Source organism: Corvus hawaiiensis, chromosome 2 (genome assembly GCF_020740725.1).
Source record: "Corvus hawaiiensis isolate bCorHaw1 chromosome 2, bCorHaw1.pri.cur, whole genome shotgun sequence".
NCBI lineage: Eukaryota > Metazoa > Chordata > Aves > Passeriformes > Corvidae > Corvus > Corvus hawaiiensis.
Window position 1 is genome coordinate 74,244,662 of NC_063214.1, and position 17,724 is coordinate 74,262,385.

The 17,724-nt window shown below is 45.7% G+C and overlaps 1 protein-coding gene across 3 annotated transcripts; it reads right to left on the reverse strand.

Annotated features, from left to right (window-relative positions):
* Window positions 1-305: 305 nt before the first annotated feature.
* On the reverse strand, window positions 306-6,740 carry SPRY2 (sprouty RTK signaling antagonist 2). 3 transcript variants are annotated; one of them, XM_048295708.1, is made up of 2 exons: window positions 5,993-6,740; window positions 306-2,081 (listed from the first exon to the last, which is right to left on the reverse strand). In XM_048295708.1, exon 2 carries the CDS (start codon window positions 2,028-2,030, stop codon window positions 1,095-1,097), a length of 936 nt encoding a protein of 311 aa, XP_048151665.1. In that variant the 5' UTR covers window positions 2,031-2,081; window positions 5,993-6,740; the 3' UTR covers window positions 306-1,094. The 3 variants fall into 3 exon arrangements, with proteins under 3 accessions (XP_048151665.1, XP_048151666.1, XP_048151668.1); XM_048295709.1 differs by lacking the exon at window positions 5,993-6,740 and adding an exon at window positions 3,919-4,918; XM_048295711.1 differs by lacking the exon at window positions 5,993-6,740 and adding an exon at window positions 3,176-3,541.
* Between the last annotated feature and the right edge of the window lie 10,984 nt (window positions 6,741-17,724).

Below are 17,724 nucleotides of genomic sequence, written 5' to 3' on the forward strand. Positions count from 1 at the left end.
ACAGAATAGGTCAAGCTTTCAGTGCCTATTAGTCCTAGTCTGGAATGAATTAATGCATTTTCCTATGTTCATTTTCCTTCTCTGTTGTAGGAACAGTATATGGGACATTTGTGCAAAGGAAGGGTGCAAAAATCCTGCATTGTTTTCAGGTGAAGAAGTAATCAACAACAAAAGAATACACTTAAAAAATCTCTTTTTGGTTTCCTATTAGGCTGTGTCTATAGCACTGTGAAGTTTGCAGTTCCAAGTATCAATTCTCCCAACTCAAAACAATAAATGGGGGGAAAAAATGACAAGTAGCCCAGTTTGATTTCAAACGTTAATATATTTTCTATTTTATAGTGAACATATGCATCGTTCACCCCTTATTTGCAGCAACTATGACGTCCTCATAAAAAGGGGTGACATTTGTAAGATGCCTCTTAAAATAAATATTTCTTTTTATAAAATAATAAAACTTCAAATAAATATTCTTTACACTAAACAATATGTTGAAAAAATTAGAAAATAAAGGCTGAATTTTACTGTAACTGTACAATATACATGAAGTCCAAAGGGAAATCAGAGTCTTGTAATAGAAGGTTTCCGTAAGACAAAATACAATCTAAAAACATACTGATTGATTCACATTCTTCCGAATGTACAACATATTAGTATAATATTTTGTGACTGTGCCATGTCTTATGACAGCACTTACTTTTCACAGTTGAAAATATTATTGTATATACAAAAATATAGCACATTATCTCTGGCAGAAAACAATGAAAAAAAAAGGAGTCATTTGCTAATTTACAAATTTTGCAAGTACTATTCACAAACAATAGAGTTGCCTAGGAGTGTCTGTGTTGCTTTAGCTTATGCAATATGTGGGTCACAATGTACTGCATCCCTTTTTTTTCCCCTGTATGCCACTAGCTGGATTCTAACAAGCGTATCAGTTAAGATGGCACACACACAGAAAAGCATTTCACTGCAAACAGCAAAGTACATCCCCAACCCTTCCACTACAGTGCCAAGACCATAGCTGCTTAGTTGGTTGCATATGTACGTTAAAATAATAATCCTTGTTACTTTAGTATTTCTGGCTAGTGATGCTATGTTGGCTTTTCAAAGTTCCTGGGGGGCACACTGGGAACTTTGCAGCAAACGGTGTTGGAGTGTTTACAGCGGCACCCAGGTCGATTTACCCGGTCGTAACAGCCCTGGCACAACTTAAGGCAACCCTTGGCTGGTAGGTAACACCACAAGCAAGGCAGAAAGAGGGACACTACACCCATGGCGGACCACCTAGTGCAGCAATGTGACTGACTGCAGGAACAGGGGTTGTCAGCACAGTTGTCCTCGTCATCATTAGAGCAGTGATAGAAGAGGCCCTTCACACAGCAAACACAAGTCCCGTAATCAACCACGTTCTGGGCTGAGCAAAGACACTGCTTGTCACAGATCCAACATGAGGGGAGGGTCCTTGGATAAGTGCACTCCTTACACTTACACTTTCCACAGTCCTCACACCTGTAGCTGTGTGCTCCCAAGTCTTCTTTGCTCAGTGGCTTCAGCTCACTTGACTTAAGCTCAGACTTGGGCTGCATTCGGACTATCCCATCAGCAACTGGCCCCGAAGATGATCCTAGAAGTCTTTGTTCTGACGAATTACTGCTTGTACTTGTCCTTGTACTGCTCCGTGAACCTGTGCTGACTGTGCTGATGGATCGGGACAGAGGTGCTCGAGGAGATGCGTGCATTTGTGTGTGCTGGATCCGGCTAAAATGACGATGCTCAGGCAAGCCATGGGGCCTTTCATTTTTGGGCTGGGTTGTTACCCGAGGAGAAGACTTGACCCCCGGCCGTGGAGCCACCGTAGGTCCCTCTGTGTACTCATTCGTGTTTCGGATGGCTCTGATCTGGTCCAACGACAGGACGTGAACCTGCTGCATCAGGACATCCCGCAGGTCGGGCTCCCCGTGCAGTCTCCCACTGTCACGCCGAGCCTGTAGTAAGGGCTGCGACCCACTGCCGTGCTGAGTCTCCATCAGTGCCCGGAAGCTTGCTCACCCCGGCAGGCTTAGAACACATCTGAAATCCTGGAGCAACAAAGAGAGGATTCACTATTGCAACACATCTCATGCTCTCTCCAGCAGCCTTTCAAGCCTGCAGGACCCCACAGCACCACACACAATCAAGTAATGCATCAGCCATTAAAAAAAGGAGTCACATATGGGACACACACAGTTAGCTGAGTGCACTTCCCTTGGCCTGTTCTGCCTACTGCTGTGAAGAGTTTAAGGGGATTCTTTCCTAGGACCATGCAGCTTAACTTGTGGCTCTAGAAAGTCTAGGTATTATTCCTGCTAACTAAGGCTTCCCAGGCCATCTTCTGGTTAGACCATGGCCTTTAAAGTGATTACATTTCAGCCACTTGAAGTGACGCTTCTTTTCACATCACACTACTGAAAGCCTTATATTAAAAAAAAGACCAAAACACTACCTTGCAAGTATTCAGCAAGTGTAATGTGACCTGCTGATGACAGACATATAATTCTCCAATTTTGTTTAAAACTGGATAATATTTTGGTAGGCTAGTCTCTTTACACATTAAACTTTACATGATGTAAATAGGAAATTTTAGTTTAATACCAACGGTCCCAAGAAAAACACTAAATAGCAATAAAATGTTTGAGGTTAGACATTAAATGAGTTAGTGCTACCAAAAACTTCAACAGCACAAGTAAAAATATCTCTCTCCAGTATTTTAGTGTGTGTCATACTGGTGCACACAACTGTGATTGTTATTTTAAGACTCAATACTACAAAAGCAGTGTCACCACAGTTGTTTGGGTTTTTTTTTTAATGTATAAAAAACTCCATAGACTACATTTCAAACTGTAAATATTACCAAGAGTGGCTTGTGGGACAGAGGCATGCATAATATAATCAAATAATGCCAGCATCCAAGAAGTCTACTTGATTGTGAATATTCCTTTAAAGAGTCATTAACTACAAAGTAGAAATGCAGACTTTAGAATTTAAATGAAAACCCAGTAAAAGACACAGAAGATGAGAATTTGTAAATAACTTCCACACTCAAATATGCACAAGTTTCAAGTACTGCCCTCTAAATTAGTTAATATTTGTTCTGCCTTTATCATATCTTAAAGTGGCTCCAAAATCCAATTACCTATACAGAAATCCAGAACAATATTTTACAATTAAAACCCAAGCAGGAACCAAACTTCTTACAAGGACCACACAATGTCTTCAATTATACCTAGAAAGAGCACCACAGTGTTACTCTGTACACATCAGTTACCAACAATAATACTGTACTGCAGTATAATAAAACATAGCCAAACAGTTTAACAATTAGTATCTCAAGACACTGTCTTTATTCTAACATCAATGCAAAACATTTAACCTTTTAACTGCTGGCTCCCTTCCTTCAAGAGGCTTTTCTTAAAATAAAAAATAAAAATATATATATACATCTATACAAACAAATCTCTAACTTCTAAGAGTGACCACCTATTTTAAATATTGCCAAATCCTGGTTTTGGACACAGGATGTATGTCACGGTGTCCATCCCCCCCTCTTCCCCCTAGCTCCCTCTCCCCCCCAAAAAAAGTCTCGCAAACTTGTCTTAAAGCATTGCTTATGTTTTTTTTTTTTTACAAATTAAAACCTCTGCCATATCAAAAGTTTCAACCAACAGCCTAAGCAGACGTTCCCCTCATCTAAAACAATCTGGAGATAAAATATAATAAAAAGTAAAATGCTTTCCCCATCCTTGAGAGGAATCGGCAGCCCTCTCTGCCCTCCAGGTCCAGGTTTCCACCAGCCCCAGCCAGCCAAAAGGGTATGCCAGATCAACCCCTGCCTCTCCAGAAATGACAACCCACTGCAAAAGCAAAGCTGACCCTGACCTGAAGGCGCTTCAGACGACCCCGGGCTCGGTGGCGGAGCCCCCCTCAGACGCCTAGGTGGGAGCTGAAAAAGCAGCCTCCGGTCTCCGCTTCCCTCCCCACCTCCGGCTCCATCCCGGGCGGGGGGCGCGCAGCAGGTGGGAGGCGACGGCCCCTCGCTCGCCGGAGAGTGCAGACAACCTGGAGATAACCAGGAGACATCCTCTGGGCTGGGAGGTGGGAGGGAGCTGCTTCAGCCGCCTTATCAGAAAGTCAAACCCATGTTTCCTTTTAACTCTTCCCCCCTGCCCTCCCCCAGGAGATGCTAAAGGAGCTTCCCCTCCCGGGAAGTGCCAGGCGCCCTGCAGACGGTGCAGACAACACCTCCGGGACAGCTGGGCAAAAGGCAGATTACCCCCTCTCGCCTTGCCCTAAGCACCCATTCAACTTCACAAAGCCAGCCGCTGGAAAAGCTCCTCTTATTTTACGCATATTCTGCAAATTGCCTGACCTTCAGCCCGCCCCGCTCCGCCCCAGCTTGGAGGGACCCAGGAGGCATTTTCAGTGGGGCATCAGGCCGAGCCGGGTGCTCCCCGCTTTTTCTCCCCTTGGTAGATCCGCTAACAGGACAGGACGCAAAGGACCAGCACATTTATTTGCAGACCTACATTTGCCCGAAAATCCTTACGGGAGGGCACATCTCTCCCTCCTCTGACCTAGTACTTCTCCCTTTTGCATCCGCCAAGAGCAGAGAAGCAGATTTGCCTTTTTGTGTGTGTATGTGTGTGATAACACGATTCCCCACTTCTGAGAGCCAAAGTCCACTCTCACCGAGCTCAAGTGCCAGGATTGCTAACTTTTCTTAGCTGGGCTTGGCAAAAGGGTGAGCGAGGGGGACGGGTTTCTCGTTCGGCACATGTGGGGAGGTTTAAAACACGAGGGGCTTTCTTGCGTGCTGTGGAAAAAACCCGTGTACCGCTGGCCGGGGAAAGGCGAAGCCTAAGCGAGAGAAGTCCTCTGCTCGTGAATTTCTGTTTTGTGGCCGGAGCCTGTGCAAGGCACCCCCACCCCCATTCCCACCGCACACACACCAACCACCTCCTCTTCTTTCAAAGTGCTTTGAAACCCCCATTAAGGGCCGAGTGTGTGATCAGACTATGGATTAGGGCAAAAGGGACTTTACCATCGGGGTGGGGCAAAGTGACACACAAATAGCTTGCTGAAAACACCAGCAGCTTTTTTTTTTTAATGGGGGAAGGGGGGTTGTTACGAAGTAACCCACCAAAAAAAAAAAAAAAAAAGGCTTTTCCTTCCCCTCCACTCGTGCCCTCTGCATAGAAGAACCTAGGGAAGGATTTTCCTCGTCTTACAGATCGAATTAATTTCATCACAGAAGTATCTAAGTGTACACACTCACCCACACACACATGTATATATTTCTACCAGACGTGCACTCACTTCCGAATCGCACGGATCTCCTGACGCCACTACAGACAGGCGTAAATCACGCACTGAAAGGCGGGTTGCTCCTTCTCCCCCAAGACCGGGGAACAAACAGCCCCGACGCTCGCCAGCCCCGCTGCGCCCTCCCTTCACCTCCCTCCGGGGCTTGTCGGAAACCCACGCGTGCCCAGCGAGGCAGCAGCGCGCAGGACCTCCCGTGCCCGGCTCCCCGCAGCAGCCAGAACACGCCGGAGTTGTGGCTCCTTCGAGCGCACCGCCCGCCCCACTCGCAGCCCCCGCAGGCATTCCGGGGCTCCCGCGGAGCCCTCCGCCCCCCGCGCAGCTTTCCGCGCCCCCGGGGCACCCCGGCGGGGCACAAACGCGGCGCAGCCCGCAAACCCCAGCGGAGCTCCCCCCACCCCTCCCCGGAGAAGAAACCGCTCCGAAATCCCACCTCCAGCTCCTCTCCGAGAAAGGAAGGAGAAGGGAAGGGGGGGAGAGGGAGAACCTGTACGAATGGAAAAGGGATCGGCCTCAAACATTTCCACGAGTTCTCTTGGAGCAACCAAGGTGGTGGGGGGGGGGGGGGGGGGGGGAGGGAGGGAGTAGGTTACTGAAAAGCTTGTTTTGCAAAGAAGGAAAAGGCTCTCACCGTGATCGCGGCGCTGCACCAAACCCCTCTCTCTCTTGTATTTTCTTCTTCCTGCGGTTTGCAAATAAATCCAGCCCTAAAGCAAAAAAAAAAAATTCTTTTCCAAACTCTGCTTTAGTCCAGCTTGCAAATTAGAGTAAGAATGATCACCATGTAAAAAAAAAAAAAGTCCAGAGCAAAGTTAGGTGCCTCTCCCCAGATCGATTATAATACGTGTGTGCGTGTATATACTATAATAATAATCAAAACACCTCTCCGGATCGGGGTGGATTTTCTTTTCTCTTAAAAAGAGATCACTCAGTCTTACACACACACTTTCCTTTTTTCCTCCTCAATGAACAAGAGGCCGAATCGCCAATACCAAGTCACTTTTTCTGTTGCTGTTGCAAATTGATCAAGAGGAAAGGGAAAAGCCAAAGAAAACAAAATAAAGTGGATCTAAAATAAAATCCCAGAGCTTTCTTCCACTGAGCTCCTCCAAAAAAGCAGCTTGTGCAATGTAGCCGTTCTGCTGAGAAGCTGCTTGCTGCAGGCTCCTCTCCCCTCTCTCCCTCTTAGCTTTCTCGCTCCCTCTGCGAGCGTGTGTGTGTTGCAGGCAGTTCTGTGGTTTGCAATCGGGGGGGTGTTTTGGGAGCGCAGCGGATTTGTGGTGGTGGTTGTTGTTGTGTGTTTGGAGGAGGTGGAGGAGGAGGAGGAGGAAGATTTGAGATCCGAGCTGTAGGGGCTCGGCGTTTTTCTGCTCGCTCGCTCTCTCCCTCTCTCTCTTTTTCTTTCCGGAGGAGGTAGGGTGATCTCTCTGCAAAAGCAGCAGTAAATGGCGTCATGTGGATCTGAGGAGGAACAGAGCAGTTGTTGTCCCAGAGGATATATCGCATCCGGTCCCAGCTCATTGGCTCTGCGGGGCTACATTCACTGGCGCTCCCAGCGCCCTGCCAGCACTCTGAGCTGCGGGAGGCATTCAAAAGGGCAGCGCTGCCGCCGCCGAGCCTGCCCGGCGGCCCCGGCCCGTCCGCGGCGCTCCCCGCGCTGCGCGGGGCGAGCGGCAGCCCCGCTCCCGGGGCCTGGCCGCAGCCTGTGCTCACGGGAGGCTGCTCCGTGCGCGGTCTCACGCCGCTCGGGGCTGCTTTTGTGCTCGTGTATTTACTAGAGGCAGGCGGCGATAGGTTTGCAGAGAAACCGAGGGGAACTCGCTTCTCGCGGGGAGGAAGGCGCACGCTCCCCACCGCTGCGGGCTTTCGGGAGACCCGTGTCCAAGTGCTCCCTATTGCCTCCCACCCGTTTCTCTTAACCGAGTGGAATAAAAGTTTACACTTTCTGCCCCTCCCCTCCCCCCCCCTTCGCCCTTTCCAGCCGCCGGTCGCCGGCCGCGCAGAGAGCAGGAAGGGTGATTACTTGGGGCATTGTCCCGCGGATTAATGGGATTAGGCGGCGCGGAGGGCGCCCCCGTGCCCAGGCGGGAGCGCGGAGCGGGGCCCGCGGGGCGCGGAGCGGGGGGCAGGTCCCCGCGCCTCGGGCGCCTGTCCCCGGAGTGCGCCGCGTCCCTGGCACCAGCGGGGTCTCCTCGCCTATGCGGGGGGGGGGGGAGGGGGGGGTGCGGAGGAGTTAAAAAACCCTGCAAACTCTCCCCCCCCCCCCCGCCCCCCTTAATTTCAGTCAGTTGCCATTCGTGAGGGGGACACGGTCTGCGAGCAGCTCGCGAACGTGACTGTCTTCTGGGCGTTTCCTGACACGGCCACAGCTCGGTCCCTTTGGTACGAGCTGGAAGCACTGGCGGGGCCACTGTGGCTAGTTGGACGCAGGCATCTTGCGCCGACACGGATCTGTACGCGCACCCCCGTGCCCAGGCAGGCATGCACCGAGCACGAGTGTTCCCGTGTCACGTGTGGCACTGCCTAAAATACACACCGTGTGTAAGGCGGTAATCGCTGCGCTATTCAGAAGGACAGCCCTCGGTGCAAAGCCCCAGCCAGCCCTCTACTACTCGAGGCGATTTCGCAGGCACTTCCTCTCCTACACCTGCTGGTCACCGCTCTGTGGAGGGGGTGGTCATTCCCCATAAAAACGTGTAAATAAGGAGGGCTGTGTCTCCCACGGACGGCCTTCGGGTTTTCGTGGTTTTATATGCAAGTATCCGTTCTTCCACAATAGTATTCGGAACCTGCAAACTATTTTCCATACTTGGTTGACAGTAAGGTCAGCCGGAGTTAAACGGGGCTCGCTTCTTTCCTTTCAGGCGGGTTCCATCGCTCCCTAGCCCGCACAGAACACCTGCAGCCCGTCCGTCCGTCCCCTCCCCACCCTGTTCGACCCCCGGCCCCGCAGACGGAGCGCTCTCCCGCCGGGGAGGGGGCTGCTCCTCCGCTGGAGCCGCAGCCCTGTGGGGCTGGGTTATCCTCGGGGCTCCGCGGAGCGGCGGCGTCGCGGCCGCTCTCCCCGCCAGAGGGAGCGCGGCGCCGGGGCGGGGGGCGGCGGGTCAGGGCGGCTCCGCAGGGGCAGCAGCCCCGGCGCCGGGCAGCGCCGGAGGGAGCCTTCCCTGAGCTTCCCCGCGGGAGGGGGCGCCCAGCGGCCTAGCGTCTCCATGAGGATGCGCCGGGCAGCGACATGAGCATCCTCGGAGATGTGCCCCGTGTGCAGGCTGCGCGCTCTGTGTCAGCCAGGCAATCCACGGTGTTCAGCTGTGAGAGACAAGTATGGGTTAAAATATCCGGGAAAGAGAAAACACGATAGTCCCCTCACTGTAGAAAGACAAAAATCACTTCCTCCCACACGGCAAAGTCAAAAATAGGTTAAGAAGTCGTTGTGCAAACCTATACACATGGGAAAGGTCTGTTAAATTATTTATGGTCGTTTATACTGAGTACATAAATAGTATTTTAAACTGGAAAGTTCATAACACCATTTTAAAATCTGTCGATCAGTAGTGCAATCACCGATTTCCACACCAGTTCTCAACTACAGGTGTATACACTTAATATAGAGAGTAGTCTCAAAGGCAGATCTGAAAGCAGTGAAGCTATTTTTATTCACAGAACCAGTCATGCGTGCAAAATGGTGAAGCATCAATGTCTTATAGCTCAAAAAAAAGAAAAAAAAAGCGCCAAAAATAAAGCCAGCAAAACCCCCAAGAATACAGCATCCTAGTACTGATGAGTTTGAAAGAGAAGCCTTAAACCTGCAAAGATTTGTGCACTAACTGGCGCAAAGGTATTCAATAAACAGTGCACAAATCTGCAAAAATTAAGTGTGCTCTATTTTGTGCGTGTGCTTGTGTGTGTTCATGTTGGAACCTCGACGCTGATTTCTCAGATTTTTAATCTGATGGTACCTTGGAACCAGCTTTTGGAAGACTTCATGTATCACTCACATTTCACATTTGTCATAGAGAGTGGCTTAATGCATGTGATTATGTTTCCCCTAGTGGTTTGCTCTAACCACTGCATGGTGGGGTTTTTTTGGGTTTTTTTTGGTGTTTTTTTTTTTTCTTTTAACCCAAGCAGACGTTGTTTGTTGAGATGAAGTTCTTGAGTTTATTCTCAGCAAAGAAATGTAACTGTTGTACATATATATATATATATATATTTGTGTACACACCAATATACACATATATTTATATATGTATAGGTGTTATGTTCATGATATAGTTGAATAGTAGCAATCCCAGTGGTTTCAGGTGAAAAATGGGGCACATAACATTTGAAAAGTGTATGGCATGATAGACACCTATCTGAAATAGCTGAAACTTTTCTGTTTCATCCTGAAATTGTCCCACAAGTTTTTACATGATTTGATTTTCAGATCAGGACCTGAAAACAAGTGGTTTCCCCTTTACTTTGAAAAGGAAGGGAAGTAAGGGAATTCATTCATAAGGAATTCTTCCTTCAAGGGAAGGAAAGTGCAGGTAGAACATTTCATGCATTATCTCATGAGTTAATGCAATGATATGGGAATATTGATTCTGCGCATCCTAAAAGGACTAACCTTGGCTGCACATTGCTTCTACTGTCCAGAAGTTCCATAGAAAATTAAATCTTTAATTGATTATCTTCTATGTTTGTGACTCTGAATAAGCTAAAGTACATAAAGGAATTATAGAGCTTTTTAAAAGTGATTACCTGTAAAGCTTTTTTTTGCCTACTGATATTTCATTGAGGTTCTCATGGCAGATAAGGCCACTTAGGTAAATCGTGGAGAGAAACTGAGAGGTCAAACACACTGCACTGTAAACAGCTGGATGTATTTATGAAGAAAATTAAGTCCTTGACTCTGTACTGTTAGTTTTGCTTTTGCAATTTTTATTGTAGTTTACCTGAAGGAAATTCTGGAATTCTCCTCCCTGAGAAGAGGAGGAAAATGAACATTGTTCATTTTCCTGGGAATGCAGTCTGGTGGGACAAGGATCAGCACTGTTACATGCGAAAGATAGAATTAATGCCTGCTACTGTCGTTGGGAATACACATGCTCTGAACCTGCTCAGAGACTGAGTCTCCTGCTTTTAGTGATGCCCAGGTATTCTCGGATTAAACTACTATTTTCAGATCTAGCTCATGATAGACTCCTTCCTTAAAGGTGATATAGGCCAGATCCTGTGTAACTTTATCCCATATGGTGATTGCCCCAGTATGTAGAAGGACAGTTGCCAGAAAGATAATTTCTTGTTGAATACCAAATATACTTATGTAAACTTAAAGAATAAACAAATCCCTGTCCTGATCCTTCTGAAATTATACTGAAGGATACATACATTTAGCACTTGTAATATAATGTGGAGCTTTTGCATGTAAATTGTTCTAATAAAGCTACTATGCTCTTTGATGTATCATTCAATGTTATTTGGTTATATTTGTGTCCTTGATAAAATCAGCACTGTTTTTTTGGAATTCAACTTTATAAACCTTTCTAGCTTATACAGTGCATTTTATGATTAATTCTCTCTTTTCGAGTACCTTGAGACCAAATGTTCATAAGTGGGACAATTTGACGTGGATGGGACTAAGTGAAGTTTATTTGTTATTTGGTATTATAGTAGGCTTTCTATGGTGTATTTGTTGTATTTGTTTTTGTTAGGGTGTATTTGTTTTTGTTAGGGTATTCCTCCTCATATTTTCGACTTCTTTGGTAGAAGTAATCATGAGCATGACAACACAGGCAAGCCTTGTCTGTTAGTGCTTGAAACACTGGACTTCCTAGATTTGGTCAGTCAGAGGCTACATAACACCAGGCTTTGACTTTACTAGAATTTTATGCAAAACCAACTGATTGCCTATTAAAATGTTAGTAAGTGCTAGTTTGGAAATTCCCAAAATATTTTGTAGCAGGATGCAGACATATGTGTGTTGATCTGTGATTAAAGTGACTTAGAAGAAATGGAAGAGGTCAAAGTTAGAAGTTATGGGAAATTTGAAAGGAGGTTTTATGAAGACACTTATCACATCTCTACTGTGGTTTGCAGCAGTAGTTTTTAAATTTCTTCAGTCTGTAGACTTTTTTTATGCTTTAGAAGAGAAAAAAAAGCATAAGGGAAGCACAGGCTTTTTTAGAAAATTGTAAATTATGAGACCTCCCATTTAGAAGTAGTCCATAGGAATTTAGAGATCACAGTGAGAAAACCACTGATGTAGAGATACCCGAACTAGCTCTAAACTGCAATGTAGTAGAAAGGTAAATTAATATCTTGGGTACTGTGAGCAGTGGAGTTGGAAGAAGACAGATGCCTACTCTTCTCTGAAATGCGAGGTAGCCTCCACAGACCTCCATGCTGTGACGGCCACTCTGCTCCCAGAACATAACGTATTTTTCTGCAGTGGAGGCTGGAGTTCAAAAAACACTCAGAGAGATTAGCAGTTGGTAATATAAATCTTGCAAGTCAGTCATGGCATATGTACAAGTCAGACGCACAGATTTTCTGCAAACAAAAGGAAGCAGATTGAGCAAATGTTTAAAAAAAGAAATATCATGTTTATCCTATTTACTGAGATTATTTTTATTTTTCTCAGTTATGAAACACTTGTGTTCATCTGAGTGGCATACAAGCACATCCTGAAAGCAGAGGTGAGGTATGCAGGACAGAATAATTTCCTGGAGACTAATTCATTTTGCACAAAAAGGAAAATAAAAACTGGTGTTTCCCCATCACTTGTCTGAAAATCAGAACACAACCAAAGTAAAATACTAGTTTTATGGTTACATCAATTAAAAAGTATTAAAAAGTGTGAAATACCCTGATCCTGCTGTCAGATCTGTACTGTCTTTTTTCTTCCTGATTATAATGACAATATCAATGACAATAATTAAAATACTGTATATTCTATCACAGTTTTCTCCACAGATCTCAAACTAGTTTTTAGGAGATGTCACTATGCCCATTTTAGAGGTGAGAAAAAAGAGGGAAGAAAGAAAGAAGTAACTTATCTCAAAAGCAAGAACTAGGACTCTCAGGTCCCAGTCCAGTCTCTGTGCTGTATACATGCTGCTTCCCTAGGAGGCCCAAAGTGTTGATTTCCTTGTGGCCTCCAGAGTCTTTCTGCACAATCAAAATTTCAGAATCTGTGTCTAATAGAATCGGAACACCTTAAGAAAAGGGTTTGAACTGTTGGACAATTATGTTACTTCGAGAGGGAAGGGGACAAAATTAATTATCCAAACAAGGTTATCTCTGCAGGAGCATCCACTCCCACCCCTTGATTAAAGAGTTCCTGTAAACTGCCATCTCTGCATCTGGTGTAGTTACTCCTATCTCATTTGTGGTTTTGTAATCATCTTTTCCTGTATTTTAAGCAGGCCTATTACTTTCAAAAGTCCCATAGATACGAAGGAAGAAATTAACAGAGAAGCTGAATCTCGGAGCTGTTCCTCCTAAATAAGCCCTTGACTCCTTCTGGAGCCGAGTGAAAGTCTGATGTGCTCCAGGCCAGGGAGGGAATCCAGCTGTCCAGAACAGCTCCCAGGATGGTGTTCTAATTAATGAAAGTTAAAGGAAGCATTGGAAATTGCGTTACAAACATAGACAATAAATCCACTGCATCTGACAGAAGAAGCTTGCAAAATAAGCCCACTGGAAAACTTCCTTCATTCTTGAGGTTAAGTGTTTAAACCGTTTAACATATTTTAAGTTTTCTTATTGTTGCTTACTCACAACGCAATTCAAATTGGCATAAATTATATCCAGTTCTGATGGTTTACGTTGTGTCAAAGCAGTTGTGTTTTCCAGAGTATGTGCCGTTCAATTTCTGTTTTCTTTCTTAGCGCTGTAGATTTGTTTTCTCCACAGGGACACAAATTATGGCTCTATAAAATCCGTTTTAGCTAAGGAAATTTCTGTTAACGCCTTATTCAAAATCCCTCTGTAGACAATAGAAATAAAGGCAACAGCGTTTATTTAGTTGAATAGCTTTTGCATCAGGTAAAGTTTGACTTCTGTAAAGACAAAGTTTTTTCGGAGTTAGAGAATATATGTAAATATATGTCTAAATTAGAGGGTCAATATGTAAAATTATGTGTACGGATGGTAGATGCTGCTAGCCGGGCTAGCAGAAGTACTTTCAAGTTTGGTCGAAGCTGGAGCTCAAGCTGCAGAGGCAAAATCTTCATTAAGCCCAACTTCAAACCCAAGGATTTTTTCTGCAGCAAAAAAGGAATAGGAGAGGGAAAGCATTTTCTCTGTGGTGAGAGGGCGGCAGGAGGGAAGAGAGCTGCCTTTTGCTGAGACCCTCTCGGATTTAGCATTGCAGAAGCTGGTTCTGAAGGCAAGTCAATGAAATAGAAACGGGAATTTCCTCTGCTCTCCTTCCTGCTTCTGTCTTTGCCTGTCTCACCTTTTGAGAACCTGATTTGTATTTGTATACATGCGTGTGATCCCGATTTCATTGTTTGCCTTTTCACACAAGCACTTTCACCTACATCCCCCTCCCCTCCCTTCCTCTCATTTGGCAGCCAGTTGGGCTTCTTCCTGCCTTGAATACCGCATTCTCTGGTTATTCAAGCTCAGTCATTAGCACCCTGTCCCCCCACTGAAATTATGAATGAAAAGCCTTGTTGTTCTTTACAAATAACTCGGGCTTCCTCAGTCAGTCAAATTCAAATAGCAGTGACTGCCAGACAAAGCGCCTGTATGATGGACAGTCCTCTCAGCAAGCCATCAAGGCACACAGGAAGTTTTTAAAGGCACAATCTAGGTAGCGCAGCCCGGGCGTTCCCCCCCGGGCGCGGGATGGGGAGCGGGGATGGGGCTGGCAGTGTGGGGCAGCCCCTGCCCTCCCGCCCCGCCGCAGCGCCGGGGGCGGCGGCGGCTCCGCGCCGGCAGCTCGGGGCTTGCGGGGCGGCACCTCCGGCACCTTGTCCCGGCGGGGCCGGGCCGGGCTGAGCGCGGCGGGGGCGGCGGAGCGGCGGCACAGCCCCCCCCGCCCGCACATTGTTCGCCGGCCCCTTTCACAACGGGGGAAAAGGTAATTGACAGCCCCATTGTCCGCCCCGGCCCCCCGCGGCTTTAAAACACTCCGGGGCCCCAGTCACACGTTGTCAATGGGAGCTGTCGGAGGTGACGAGTGAAGAAGGGCTGTTCAGGAAACAGTTTGAGCCCTTCAAGTGGACAGGCCTCAGTGACTTCTCCGGCACTCCGGCTGCCACAGGCAGCCCCTTCAAAAATAACCTTAAAGCAATAAATCATACATGTTTCCTGCACTATACAAGGAACAGCTGGTTATTTTTCTGCACTTCCCCTCCCCCCCTTCTTTTTTTTTAGGCCTAAAAATTATTTAAGCACAGGAAATCAAGCATGTCAAAGTTTGGCAAAGCAGTTTGGGTGATTTAGCAATTACAACACTTCTTTCTCTATTAGCCAATCCTTGGGCTTTGACTTTTTATCTCCTCATTTCCACTGGTTTCTCATCTGCTCCGATGACTGGGGTAGCTCATCCCTTGTCTTCCACGCAGCAAGGGAAGTGATCTTCATGGTTTTCAAGGAAAAGCTGTTCACTCTGATTCTTCTCTTTCACAGGAACTCTGTATCCTGGAGTTCAAAAAGATGTCATGGACTTATCCAATTGATTTATTTAGGAACAAAAACCCTGAACCTGAGAATTACTGAAATGTCTCGTTGTAGCCAAGTCTGGACTTCTGTACTTTGCTTAGTGCCCTTAACTATCTGATGCAGGCAGTGTTGATGCATCACCCCATGTGATACATCATATATATGTGTGCATAGTAATGTGTTGGACGCATTAGATTTTAAATATAACTACAAGTTTTTCTCCTAAGGTCTCTGCAACCTCAGGCTCTGTTGCTGCAGCTGGATTCACACGGGCCAACATTTGTGTTTGCACCAACCCCCTTAGGAGCCCACCTGCCTGGATCTGATTTCAGCCTTGGAGCTGTCATTTCCTGCCATCACATGAGGTAGGTAGTGCATGCTAACTAACTAAAATCCAGATCTGTTAGACTTAGTGTTGCCATTTAGCAATGCCCAATTCTGCCAATATATTCAGTGGTTGGAACTGATGATACAGTTAGGAAATAAAAAGCAGGGGTCAAATATTCTTTGCAATGTTCTGCAATGTCCATACACTGTGACTAAAACATTGTATTCTAGCCAGAAGTGTAACTCTTAAAAAAAACTGACAGAAAAGCCAGAGGATGAAGTAAGGAGAAAATCAAACTTTTTTTGAGGTTTGGAGTCTGTGAATATCAAGGTAAAAAAGAAAGTGCCAGCTAACGTGCAGCAGCATTAGATTCTCCTTATATAACGTAGGATACATGCTCTTATTTCTTTATCATGACACCTATTAACAAGATGTAAAGAATGTCACTGTTGGCTTAAGGGTGGCCAGAGGGTATCTAATTGAAACAAATAGTCGTGAGAAAGGAGGTGTGTGGCAGCAGGTTTAAGTCTGTGATCTGCACAGTTCACTCCATGGCATTAACCCATCCATTTTGGCAGCATTGCACTGATGGATCAGGCCATGGGAGGGAAGATTTGCATATTTTTTAAATTTTGTGAGTACAGTAACGTACTGTGTGTCTTTCACTTGCAATATGATATGTTTGTATGTCTATTAATATAATTTCGTCTCCTGTGGGTGTAGTTTCAGTTCATCTATCCGCAGCACATTTCTGCCCTATTTTAAAGGCTAAGGTAACATAGGCCTGCTAAGTACCTGAGACTCGTTTACAGGCAATTTTAGCCAAACCTTACAGCATGCTGTAAGACATGGCCCTCCTGAATATCTTTTGAAATCTTATGGGAGTAAAAGTTGTTCAAAACCTCAGACCAGATGCTTTGGTAAGATCCAGCCTTTAGCTTGCAAATTACTTCAGGCAAGGATCTCCTTCCTGTTTGGCAACTTCCTAGAACACTTTTGCAGCCGGATACATAAACTGCTTATTATATTGAGGAGGAGATACTTGTCTGGGGTGATTTACCATTGCTCACTTCCATCCTCTGAGAATCCAGCACCGCATGGAAGTCAGAGGTTATCTATGTCCTGCAAAGGATGAAAAGCTTTTGCTGTAAAAACCTGTTTTCTCACTCTCCTTTGCTGTGACCAATAATTACACATTCTTATATGTCCCATTATACCAACTAACCTAAGGTCTGCTCACACAGTGAATATAGCAATATTTTGCTGTTAAAATGAGGGGCACTTTAGAACCTGCCACCTTGGGAGCTTTGAGGTGTGTCTTTTGTGCTGGGGAGCAGTATAAAAATGCCCAGTTAACAAGTTTGCTATAACCTTTGCCCAGCAGTGCAAAAATGATTGCTTAGACACCATTAGGTCAGTGGAAAAAAAGAATCTCACAACAAAGCAATAATTAGGACCAAAACCTCTTCTGTTCACTGACCTACATGTAGAAGAGCACTTGAAAAGCCATTACAGAATATGTATGGTTACTCCCTAGTAGAACTGAATCCTTCACTTCTCAATTCTTCTCATATCTTTGGGTAGGCAGAAGAAAAAAATCCAGTGTTTTGAAACACTGCTGGCAGAGAAACTCATTGTTAGTACTTTCCTGACAGGCTTTTCCTACTTAGCTATGCTCATTTTTAATGGGGGATTAAGAAGTAAGTATGACAAATATTTTTCTTCCGATGTACAAACAGGTCTGTGAGGTAAGGCTGTGAATCCTGCCATATGAAAAGAGTGACAGCAAGATGGCAGGAGAGCTAACATCATGTGCTGAAAGAGGAGTGACAGCAGGACTGACAGAGAAGCTTAACTGGACAGTCAAGTGTGAAGAAAGTACAGCTGGACAGGTGTCTGTGGATGACAAGATGGGAGAAAAAGTGCCAAGAACTAGTAACTGTCTGAACAGAGTATCCATTTCATTAATTTATAAATTTATTTATATTTTTATTTCTTGCCTTATAGCCCTGGAGAACCATGCATTGTCTCTGGATTGCAATGAGGAAACTGTTCTTGCTTTTACTTTGCCTTTGCCTCAGTCTTGCAGTCACACTCCCTTAACACTTGTTGGGAAATCTAGACTCTAATAAAGTCAAAGGGAATTTTGCCATCAAGTTTAGTGTGGCCAGGATTTTGTGGCAGTGTCAGCAATGTTGTACTTGCATAGACCAACGTTAAATTTGATAACAAGAGGGGAACTTTTCCCACATTTCCCCTCAGTCCTTTTCCCAAAAGAAAGATGTAAGCCGCTCTTGAAAGACAGTTAATGGTACTTAGTCAGATCCGTGTAAACAGTGTGAACTTGGAGGAAGAACACTCATTCTGCAAGGGATAGG

Coding starts and splice junctions, on each gene's coding strand:
- SPRY2 (XM_048295708.1), bottom strand. CDS start 2,030: ATGGAGACTCAGCACGGCAGTGGGTCGCAGCCCTTACTACAGGCTCGG.